This window comes from Vombatus ursinus, unplaced genomic scaffold (genome assembly GCF_900497805.2).
Source record: "Vombatus ursinus unplaced genomic scaffold, bare-nosed wombat genome assembly UNPS02015255.1, whole genome shotgun sequence".
Classification (NCBI taxonomy): Eukaryota; Metazoa; Chordata; class Mammalia; order Diprotodontia; family Vombatidae; genus Vombatus; species Vombatus ursinus.
This window is the reverse complement of record NW_020955033.1, coordinates 41816029-41828865: the sequence shown is the minus strand read 5'-3', so window position 1 is coordinate 41828865 and position 12837 is coordinate 41816029. Positions and strand designations below refer to the sequence as shown.

Genomic DNA, 12837 nt, shown 5'->3' with positions numbered 1-12837 from the left:
TTAGCCCTATTTGCCTCAGTTTCCTCATCTATAAAATGAGCTGGAGAAGGAAATGGAAAATAACTCCAGGCTTTGCCAAGAAAATCCCAAAATGGGGTCACAATGAGTTGGATATGACTGAAGGACTGAACACAAGAATAGAAGGCAGATGGTGGTGATTACCCAGTATTTAGAATTACTAGAGTGAGAACGAAAAGACAATAGAAACCAATTTGAAGAAAAAAAAACACCGAAGTAACTGACCAGCCCAACCAGTAGAGAGGAAGGTAAATTAACCTAGAACAGAGGTGATGGACTAAAGGAAAATGGAAGGACAGATTGACCTCACAAAAAGGATAACAAAGCAGCTTCATGCTTCATGCTATCCCCTGCTGTTTGAACATATTTTCCTCCTATTAATAATTCTATGGATCATTTCTTCTTAAAGCCTTTAATTCCATTTGTCTGTTTAGAATCTTTTTTACCCAAAGTAAACTAAAGTAATTATCTGAATAATTGCGGTAAAAATCACTTGCCTCAATTATCTATATGTATTAGACAAAACTGGATTTTTACCCTCAATTCTCTGGATCATTTCATCAGTTAGCACACTTCATGGTGCAAGCATAGAGGGAGCAATGGTTCTGCCCTTGAGTTAAGTGAATTTAATGTGTCTACGGAGGAGAAATCCTATAAGGATTTTCAGTGATTGAGCTCCAAGAATAAGAAGGGGAAAGGTTTAAAAAGCTTAATGAAGTCATAACCATAATGGCTGATAGATTAAGTATGTTACTGTGTATCAGGCTTTCACTATATACATATACATCCATCATGATATATATGGATGAAGGGGGTAGTTAGGTGGCACAGTGGGTAGAGCACCAGCCCTGGAGTCAGGAGGACCTGAGTTCTAATCCGACCTCAGACCAAACACTTGACACTTACTAGCTGTGTGACCCTGGAGAAGTCACTTAACCCCAATTGCCTAAAAATAGTAGTAGTAGTAATAATAATAATAATAATAATATATGAATGTATTTGTATATCTGTTTCAAAAAATCATTATTTTGTCAACCAGCAATGTAACTCCAAGCAATAACAAGAACTTAAGCACGTGGTATCATGACTCTACTTTAATCAATCAACCAATCAATAAATGTTTATTCAGTGCCTACTATGTGCCAGATACTAAGAACTGAGGGTACAAAAAGTGGGAAGATATCCCCTACTCTCAAAGAACTTACAATAATGGGGGAGATAAAATGCAAATACATAAATACAAAGTAAGCTATAAAAATGAATGGTAGGTAATTAACAGAGGAAGGCACTGGAATTAAGAGAGGTTGGGGATGGCTTCCTGTAGAAGGTAGGATTTTAATTGGGCCTTAGAGGAAGCCACAGAGCTCAGTAGAACTTTAAGGCTTTTGCAATTTAAAGAAAAAAAGTGACAAAGTCAGAACCAAAATTGATTAAAGTAAGTGGAGTTGGTAAAAATAAAGTCATTTCCTGCCAGTGAAAATATTCCATCTGTTACAAAACTAAGGTTTGAGGACTTTTGTCTTTACCTAAACTCTGTTTATGTTTTCTTTTGTTGTGCAAATGTTTGTGGGTTTCTTTGTTTTATACTTTCACCCATCTGTCTTGATTTTCTGGCTGTTCAAATCCATTTTATCAATGACTATGTAAATCCCCTTGGAAAAAAAACTTAAAAGGCCATATTGTTTTTCATAACACTCAGACAAAACTTTCTTAGCTTCTTCTTCCTTTTTTGGAGTGGACTTCACTCTTTACTGAATATAAAAATGCCAAATTTCTGAAACAGCTACATTTCTATTTATCAAACACATTATCAGTGAGCCATTACATCTTTTCTTTTATCCTTTCTGCCATCTATTAACTGATCATATGGAAAGAAAAATAGTGAAAATTATAGTATCTTCTCCCTTTGAATAAGGGAAAGGGAAAGAAGACAATCAATTATACATGTTAATTATGTTGCATAACATGAGAGACAGCATTGTATAAGGGATACAGATCTAGCCTCAGATTCAGGAAGACCTGGATTTATGCCTCAATTCTGATATATCTTGGTATTGTGACCCTGGATAAGTCATTTAACCTTTCATTTTCCTCAGGCAAATCTCTGAGATCCTAAACAGAGTAGCACATGCTAATTAATCATCTGCTTTTGAAGGAAGGAGTTTGTTCAGTGGGATTTCCTACCCTGATGAAATAATAGATTCAGACAACCCATCTATCTCCCCCCCACCAAGTGACATAATACTTATTCATTTTACTATTCTTCATTATCTTCTATCCTCCCAATGGAAATTATGAGTTCATATTTGGTAAAAAAAAAAAATGGCAGTAGCTTTATACTCCTATGTATGAAATGTGTATATTACTTTATAAAGTCAGCTTATAAGTAAATATGTTAAAAATTGGTCTGAAATAAAAAAGTGAACAATATTGTAATACCACAAAGTCATTAGTATAAGTTTACTGAATGCCAGCTGATGATTGTTTTTCTGTTCCTTTTGCAGTGGTTATGTCTTTGATTATGATTACTACAGAGATGATTTCTACAATCGGTGAGTTGGGCTTTACTCCTCTATGACCCTTTATTTTGCATGGTTTTGTGTTTAAATGCTTCATGCATTTTGCTCATAGATATTTCTCGATCTAGCTTTAAAAGACATATATTTATTTATTTATTTAATTAAAAAGCAACCCTTCTAAATCTGTCCAAAAAAAAAAAAGTCTGCCAGAGGACAAAGCTATTAACCCTACATTTTTCAAGTAGAAAAGCATTTATCAGATGATTGCTTTGTGCCCAGGACTGTGCCAAGCAGTGGAGATACAAAAAAAAAGTCAAAAACAATCCCTAATTATTCAAACATTTTCTATAGGATCTTCAGACTTTGAAGACTTTTGGAGATGCTTGCTTATCTTATTGTCTCATGTTATAAATTAAAGAATATTTGAAAAAGATTTACATTTTAGATAAAAACATTTTTTCCTGATTGTGATGTGCTTTTGAGAATTCTTGAAGAATAATTTAAGACTTCTTAAGTCTAATAGGAATTTTGTAAAAACAAGAAGTGTTTCTCTATTCTGCTAAAATACACCTACTTTCATTCATTCATTAGGAAAACATTTACTAACCAACTACTGAGTGCCAAGTACCGTGCTAGGTTCTGGGGCTACAAAGACAAAAAAATGAAACAGTTCCTAAGTCGTTTAACTTCAGTCAACCCCCAAAGACTTATCTACTGAGTCACAGATAAGTTGTGATATTCATTAGTGGAGGAAGCTTCTGTAACTTTATGTACTCTCTTTTCCATGTCCCTTGAAAATACAGTTTCCTAGGTCTAAGGATGTCCTCAAAAGAAAATAAGTATAGTCTAAAATCTAATTATCTAATACATCTAACACATAGTAAGTGTTTAATAAATATTTTGTGGCTGATTGACCAGTACTTTAGGAAAACCACTTTTGTCAGTATGTGGAGGATATATTGGCATATGGAGAGAGTTGAGGCAGGGAGACCAACCAAAAAGCTATTTCAGTAGTCCAGGAGAGAGATGATGAGGGCCTATATTAAGATATATAGATCTGGATATGTAAATCTGAGAACCATCTTCAAAGGTAGATGATATTGAATGATCAGATGATAACTGCTCAACTGAATCTATTGGAGCTGATAAAATAATCAAAGGAAAGAGTATATAGAGAAAAAAGAAGAGCCAGGACAAGGCTAAAATGTGCCTTTTCATAACTTCTACTCATTTTTACTCTGCTGGGCCAAACAGAACAATTCTAATCCCCTTTCCACAATGACAGTCCTTCAAATACTTGAAGACGACTCTCATGTACCTTCTTAAGTCTTCTGTTCTCCATAATGAACATTCTGAATTGCTCTGCAGTTTTCCTATGGAATGATCTAAATGTTCTTCACAGTTCTGGTTGGCCTTCTCTAGAAACTTCAACTAATACTATGTCCCTCCTACACTGTGGCACCCAGAACTGGCTGGTATCCATTATGTTATTTTTTTAATGGTAGGGACTGATGTGCGCTAGTCGTACTAGACAGAGTGACTAACTGCATTGATCTATAACATGGATAGGCAAGAATAATGTGTAGTCTGTGACCTATAACAAGGGGAAAATAATTTGTCCACATCAGAATTGGACCTAGAACCATAGCCTCACTAATACCATGTACGTGGTAACAGAGGGAAACAACCACAAATATCATTAAATGTATATTTCATTCACAGTTATTGCTGTGTAGAATTTCTATGAAAATGCCCTTGACTAATGCCTATTGCCATATCATCTATAACTTATACAAGAAAAAGTTAATTTTTTGTACCCAAATATTAACTTAGTTTCTTTTCAGAAAGATTTTCCCAACCTATTCTTACAATTCTTAAGAATTTAATAGATCTCGCAAGAGTAATAGGAAGGTTAAGCTGAGTTTTAAAAAATCTATTATGGGTGCTGCAGTTATAAAAGATAATCTTTAGACCTTGTTTCTAATATTCTATAATTACATATTGATGATAATTAGATTTTTAAATGTTTCTGCTACAGCTTTTATTGACTCCTTAATGTGGAGAGCACTAAACTTGGGACTCTGAATATCATATTATTCAATGAATATACATTGCCTCATATTCTATAGCTATTATTTTTAACCAAGTAATTGTGAGGCATGGAGGTGACCCTGAATTCTCAAATTATGCCAGTGGAATTCAAACTAGCAAATTCTATCAAGGTGACAGGCTTTGAGAGTGGACTGAGCAGTAGAATGTATGTCTGTCATCCAAAGATGTGGCTAATTTTTGAGAGGCTTGTAGCAGGTTGAATACAAAATGATGGGTTTTTCAGCAAGTACAACTTTCCAAAGGTGAATAACTAAGTCATAGATGGTTTGTAATCTTCATTGGCATGGCAGATAGAGTATCCATACTGACAAAATTATAGATCTTTAAAGTACAGGGATATTCATGCTTCATAACATTGTCCTCATTGTGCATTAGATTATCCCCTACTTCTAAAAGGTTTCTATTTATGTGTCTTTATAAATATCCAAAGAATCCTCCACTAGGAATCAGAAAACCTAGGTTCTAGTTATTCACTCCTTCCTGTCTCCTATTCTGTAATTTGCTATTTTGTTATTGGACAAGTCACTTGAACTTTTTGGTTATTGGTTTTCTTATTTGTAAAATGAATTGGACCATATAATCTCAGTTTCTTCTAATTCTGTGTATGCCATGTCTTCTGCTGGACTCTAAGCTCTGTGAAGTCATATTTTTTTTTAATTTCTTTCTTTTCCATTACCTGGCATAGTGCCAGACATATACAGTAGGAACTTAAACATTTGATGACTGAATAAATAAATAAAAAAGTGCTTGAATTTTTCAGTGCCAAAAAGACAGATTTACTGTGTGTTATTTGTCTGTTTCTAATCATCCAGATTTTTCATAATGGAATGTAAGCATCTATCAGTAGCAGATATTCTCATTAGTTAGCCTGTAAACATCAGCTCCCAAGAAAACCAAACAAAAGGGAGAGGTAGCATATGAAGAGGAAAGAGAATTTTTGTCCCATAACCAAATTATTTTTTGTTGATGCTGATTTTTGTAAGGACTACTCTGCTTACATTTATTAATAAATATTACCCCTTTTTCTCACCTTCATTTCTAAAGCTGGCAAGATGGAATTTGTTTCCTTTTTTATGTTTATAAACCAGAAGAATATATAGGCCACTGTTAATCACTCTCCACTCATTGACTAGGAATTTGTCCTTTTGGTGATACTAAGAGCAGCCATTTTAAAAATGGCTCTGAGTCAGTCTTCTAGCCCTACCAAGAATCATGTAGTTTTTGCGTTCCATTTGAAAGTCCTCTAATAACACAACAATTCATGCTACTTTCATTCCCTAGCTAATTACAACTTATCATTTTTCAATTTGAGTGTTTCTGAATGGATAGGTTTGAATAGTTGTAATAGAAAGGCTAACATTCTACTAGATGCATGTATTAGACAGCTGTTTAGACAGCTATTCAGTTCTAGCTTATTGAGATCTCTCTGGTACCTTGAGCCATGTTAATTTTTTAGGCTTTCTAGTTAAGTATCAGGGATTCTGAACAATTCCATTCCTTAATAGGCTTGTATATTCTCTCAAAACTGTGTGTGCATGTCAGGGAGAGGGACAGATAGTATAGGATCATTTAGAGTTGGCAATAACCTTAGAGACCATTTGGGATAACACTTTTGTTACAGATGAGGAAATTGAGGGATTTAGCTTGCCCAGGGTCTAACAAGTAGTAAATAGTAGAGTTGGGATTGATATTCAGGTGCTTCCAGTCTGGTACCTTTCCAATTACAGTATTTTTCTTCCAATGCAGAATTGTAAAGGAAAGTCTTTGCACGTAATTTTAAAATGAAAATCTTTATACACTCAAATAAAGTAAATTGACATAAAAAACTAAAAGAGTTTGAGCCCCAGGGAGTATTTTCAATTACTATAATATTACCAATTGCAGTTGAACCTTTTTTTCCCACTGATATCTGCAAAGATTCTGTATAATCAGTGAGCACCAAATTGTGTTCTTAACAGAAAAACAGTAACAACTATGCCTGAAATGCTTGTACAAAGTTAAAAAAGTTAGATTTAATAAAGAATAGTTGTTTAGTTCTAGCGCTACTTTGTTCTCATATTAATTAAAAACAGGAGCAAAGCCAATGTAATTTCAGTGAATGAAAAACTCTTAGGTCAAGTTAAAGTTGTTTCGGATCATTGATTACAGAGTATCAGCTTGTGCTGAGCTCTCACAAGTATTGGAAAAATAAAACAAGATGCTCTGTCTGTTTCTTAATGTTCATTTCAATTAGCATTTGACCCAATTGGATTCCATTACATAGAATGTCCTAAAAGTCTTAATTCAATTTTAAGTTTAATAAATATATTTTGAATATGTTTATTGTATATTTTATAAGTATGATTTTGAAGCATGACTTTAATATTTTTATATTTGGGGGGGGGGAATTCTTATATGACTTATACAGAGTCCCAAAAGTCTCAGAGCAATTTTGAGCTTATGGAACATTCTGTTAAGTCATGTAAGAATTTCTTTACCTTACATTTCAAAGTTTAAAAACCATGCTACAAAATTATAATTATCAAAATTTATATCAATATATTTAAAATACACAATTATTGTTCTATTTCTGAATAACAGAAGATTTGCATGAATTATTTTTCAAATCGGCAGCCAGTATTATAAAGATTGTTATCCTTATCCATCCTAGAGCTAACATATCAGGTTATTGAATAAATTTTATGAAATAAATGGAAAATGAAATTATTTACCATTGTATGGTTTTCATGGCAAGGAATGACACTGAAAAATAATAAAAAAGCGACCACTGCACCCCAAAAAGGAATACCCTGGCTAAATGAGGTACAGTATGCAAAGCCTTAACCATTAGAAATATTTTTCTGAGCCATTGTCTGCCTAGTCAGTCTGACAGGTGATACTAATAGCTGAGACTGGAGTCTGCAGAGATGAAATGAATATCAGTCTCAATTCATGCAACAGGGAGTCCAACTAATTTACCTAATGGCAATCAGTGATTTCAGTGAACAGTGTTTTCAGGGCTGCCACCATCCTCTGGAACTATTTTGTAAACTGACAACTTACTCAGTCTCTCCACTGCTATGCATGGAATGGCTTTCCATCTACCAAGTTGTGTGTCCCATGAACACCAAGATTTCTCAGTAGAAATCTGTCCCCACCTTGAAGGTCTTGACAATGAATTTGCACATCATGTCATTGTTTGTTTACTTCAGTGTTCTTCTCGGCCAAAGCTCTAGTAGGAGGTAAGTTTCTTTTGTCTTCTCTCTCAGCTGGGAAATACATTGGCTGTGTGAGTCTCTTCAGAGACTCCAAAACATAAATCAATAGGTAGGTATGACTGATACTCAAACACCAACAAAGTGTAAAAGCCAGTGGCATCATTCCTGGTAGAGCTGCACACATATTCTAGGAAAGTCATATATCAGCTGTGCTGAGATTTTCATTCTGGCTAGTCTCAACGCACCTAACATGTTCACCAGGTTATGGTTGAAACATTCAGATTATGGGGCCTCTTGAAGATGAAAAGGCATTGTATTAGATTTCTTAATACTTACTTTAATAAAAAGCTAACATGTCTTTAAGCAACATTTTGAAAGTTTCTGCCTTGGTCCAAATGGAAGTATATATAGTTAGAAATATTTTCCCACCTTATGAGTTGGTTACTTACCTCCAATATATGATGTATTCTTACTTTCTGAGAATAGCAAATGTCAAAATTTGGGGGAGAAGTAAGAGTTGGGTTGCTTGATTTGTTCAATCAAGTTATTTTACCACACTTAAAATAAGTGATAAGATACCCAATCAATCAATCACTTTCAATCTTAGGCTTTAGATAAAGTGCTAATGTACTTGGAATTGCAATGACCTTGCACAGGAAAAAAAGGTTTAAATAGGCCAAGGAAGCTTAGTCGTGATTCGTAGTTCATCCATAAAGCTAGTTTAGAACTGAGGTCATTTGAGAGGTTGAAGCAAGAGTGGCTTTCCTGAGCCACTGAGTAACTATTAGGCTGGATTGAGGGTCGGGGTATGATGCTGGTCTGGAAGAAGCAGAGAGGAGAGACCTTGCCTTCAGTTTTGACCAGATCTCATTGTCCTCCTCTCCCTTTGACTGGAGGAGGATTTTAGGAGCTTTGAAGGTCCAAAGGATTTTGGACTTCAAGTCTTCCCATTGGTATTTTAGTGGTCTCCCCAAATCAGATGAGTCTATATTTGGAGCCAAAGACACACTGGTCATAGATTCCTGGTTCTATAAGAAATCCAGTAAAGAAATTACATTAAACCTAAGGGTACTTTTTGAGCACCCCACAAATGGGAGAAAGACTTTCAGCAACCAGAAGCTGTGAGTTAGCCCCTTCTCCACATGTTACTTTAAGCTTGAGCCCACTTACCCATGGATTCTGTATGTACTTCTGGTAGAATATGCCACAGACCTTTGTGTCTGTGTTTTTGTACAAACAGTTCTTACTGCACCACCTTGTAAATGCCTTTTTTCTAAAAACTACTTAATGCTGACTGATAAAATAATTCTCCACTGATAACCTTAGGTGCAAGTACACTAATAGGGGCTGTAGTAGATTAAATTAGAGAATCACCTCTGACTCTTCCTGGGCACCCCTAGAATCATAAAGGAGAGATGTAACCTTCCTTTGGGAAATGAGACTCATTCATGAGAAAAGTAGGAATCTTGAGAGTTTATATGAATTACATTAGGTTCCTTCTTCCCAAAAACATATCAAGTAGATGTCCTCATTTTACAGATGAGAAGAAGGAGGCTCTGGAGATATTAAATGAATTGCTTATGTTCACCTAAGTGTTAAGTACCTGAGGTGGGAGGCTAACCTAGGTATCCTCATGTAGCACTATATTCCCAATGCAATGTGGTCTTTCCTAGGCTTTCTTAGGTGATACCTTAGGTCCTTTGCAATTCTAAAATTGTAAGGACCACCCCTTACTTTATAGATGAGGAAACTGTAAAATAGAGGTAAAGCGATTTGCCCAAGGACATTCAGTTAGTAAGTAGCAGAGCCACACCATGCTGCTTCCTCTAGTACCCCAGTTTATGGTTTATGAGTCAACCACCACAATAGTTTGTGTTGCATTGTAGAGACCGGAGTTTTTCACACTTGGAGAGATCTGAATCTTGGATATGTCCATTGGCATAGTCCTCTTCTTGTAGCTTTATGGTTTGGAATTCATGAGAGCACGATAATATTTGGTTGTATTCATGACATATGAAATATTCTGAATATAAAAGGCTTAAAAAAGAAATATAAAACGCTTTATGTGACTGAAATTAGAAGTAGGTTTACTTTATCTTTTATTATCTTGAAGACCTTACAGATATTGGTGGCCTTTATCACCTTTTCCAGCCTCATCTTCCCAAACAGTAACATATTGACTCATATCAAATCCAATGATAATGGTATCTTAGCTGTAATGGAGACTCTTGACCCTCTTGAACTGTCTTATTTCATCTTTCTTCCCTTCCAAATATCACTCAGCTTTTTCCTCAGAATGTGTTTATTCCATTTCAGAACATTTTACCTCTGATATAAGAAAATCTCTAAGTACTTTGGAGTTCTGTCTGGCAGTTTTAAAATTAGCTTTATACATTCCTTTTTTCCATTGTGTAATGATGTTTTTAAATTTTCCCCAGAGTGTCTTATCATGAAAGGATTCTTTTTTTAAAAATGGAATTACTGTCTCATTCATTTTTATGCCTAAGAGAAAACTAATTTTCCATACTAATATGTTATATAAGGCTTTTATTTTTTTCTCTGGCTTTTCTCTCTTGCTCACCATGACATTGGATTATTGCTATTGATTGTCTATTTTTAAAGATAGTACAAGAATTTAATCTATATAATGGGAGCACAATGTTATATGTAACCATTGTATTTCTTAAATCAATAACACTATTATCTTTAGAGTTGATTGCCTAATTACACATCTGGTTCATTGGGGGATAGTTTCACATTCTGGACAGCTAAATAAGTTCCAGGCTCAATAAGCTATTTTTTTTCCTCCTTTCCTTTATCGGGGTTGATGTTTTTTTTTTCTTCAGAAATGGTATAACAGTACAAACTATGTGCATCCATGCATGGTATGTATATACATAGATGGGTATCTGTTTTGTACATCTTAAGCTATTCAAGGAGAAAATATATTTACCATAGTTGCTGGCAATAAGATACTTTTGTTAATTTACAAGTAAACTTCCACGGACTTTTCATCCTGATTCTATTTCCTTACAAGACATTTTCATCAGCCAGCTGTATGACATTGACAAAATGTTGAGTGTGTCATCTCTGTGTTGTAGTTTCTTCATTTGTCATATGAACATAATAATACCTACCCTGCTCACTGCAAAGAGTGGTGAACATAAACATTATACAGAAAAACAGACGGAAGATTAATGTACACTAAGTGATAATAACACTGAATATTTATAGCACATTATAACCACATCAGATCATCATCAGTTCCAATAAGTGTGGGAATTACTACTTTCCATATATTTTGTATACCATTTATATGATTTTTATCTAACTAAACATAAGCACTATAGAGTTTATATGTGCAAGTGTGAACACATACACATATAGTGAAAATATTTGAAAAGGATATAGTGTTATATAAATATTATGTATTGTCACTAATTACCTAGACCATTCTCAGCATCTGAGCAGCATTACATTACAACACCCAAAGGGAAACCTACATATCTGAGAAACACCAAGTGCAAATCAGGAAGACTAAGGTTCAAAGACTTCTTCTGATATTTATTATGACCAACAGTATATTGTTAAGCAGTAAGCATGCACTGAGCACCTACTATGTGCCAGGTATTGTGCTAAGTACTGAAGATACAAGAAGAAAAATGAGAGTCCCTGCCTTGTAGGAACTTGCATTCCTAGAGACAGCATATGCATGTATAAGTATAAAGAAAATATATACAAAATAAATATATACCATATATGTGTGTGTATACATAGATACATAGATATCATAGATAATAGTCGATTGAATCTTCTAGTAGTAAGCCAAATCTAAGCACCAGTTCTATTTGTTGAAGGTTGTTTGATTACCACGGGCGTGTTCCCCCACCTCCCCGAGCAGTGATACCCCTGAAACGTCCCCGGGTGGCTGTGACAGCAACTCGTAGAGGCAAAGGTGTTTTTTCCATGAAAGGGGGATCGAAATCTACATCAAGTGGGACTTCTTCTTCAGGATCAAAATGTGAGTTATTTTCTTCACTGTTATTCCCTTTGAGAGAGTGTTTGAATATGTGGCACTGGAAAAATATGTCTATAGAATCAAAGCCCTATAATGCACCATTTTGACTTGGTGAAATAGTAAATCATAGTATTCAAAAGGGGGCACAAAATAGTTTTCAGGTTAAATGATTAGACAGTATTCATCATATCTGGACCATTTGCACATCAAAGCTATTAGTATGAACAAGTTACATGGCAATTTTCCTTCAAGGGTGACTATTAACTTGGAATGAATTTGTCTTACCATGATATCTTCAGCTCAATTCAGTTTAGTATTTTTAAGTGCCTGCTACTTTCAAGATACTGCAATGGGTACTGGGTATACAAAGACAAAAATTAAAGATTTCTTTTCCTTAAAGAGTTTGTATTATACAGGATAAGAAGAGAGCATTGACAACTGGTGCGGATGTCAGGAAAGGTTAAGGTGAACACAGGTGCTGAGTATTGAAGCAGTACAGAGGGAGTGGGAATGGGAAATGACCTGTGCAAAGATACAGAAACTGCAGGTAGAATGCTAAGAATGGGGACAGCAAATAGACCAGTTTGTAATGTAAAGTATGTTGGTAGAGATAATATGAAAGAAGTCTCGAAAGATAGATTGGAGATAAATGACAGGGGAGGGGCAAGAGGGGATAACATTAAATGCCAGAATGAGGACTTTCTATTTTATACTAGGGATAATAGGGAGTGATTAAGGATTTTTAATAGGAATGTGATGTGATCAGACATATACCTTAGAAGGATTATTTTGATAGCTATGTGGAGGAAGTGATGTAGAAGGGAGAGACTAGAAGCAGGGAAATCAATTAGGAACCTAATGTAATAGTGCTGGTAAGAGGCAACAAGGGGCTGAACTGAGCTATAGCAGCCATGGGAGTGAAAGAGGTTGATATATGCAGGAAATCTTATGGAAGTAGGATTGCCAATACTTG

General features: G+C 35.0%; 1 protein-coding gene across 1 annotated transcript in view; it reads left to right on the top strand.

Moving 5' to 3' along the window:
• The window catches only part of LOC114031818 (RNA-binding Raly-like protein), a 382357-nt gene that overhangs the window by 331114 nt on the left and 38406 nt on the right, over positions 1–12837 (top strand). The window contains exons 4-5 of the mRNA XM_027846952.1: positions 2523–2570; positions 11704–11867. Coding sequence (XP_027702753.1) covers positions 2523–2570; positions 11704–11867 — 212 coding nt within the window. The remainder of the gene's footprint in view (positions 1–2522; positions 2571–11703; positions 11868–12837) is intronic.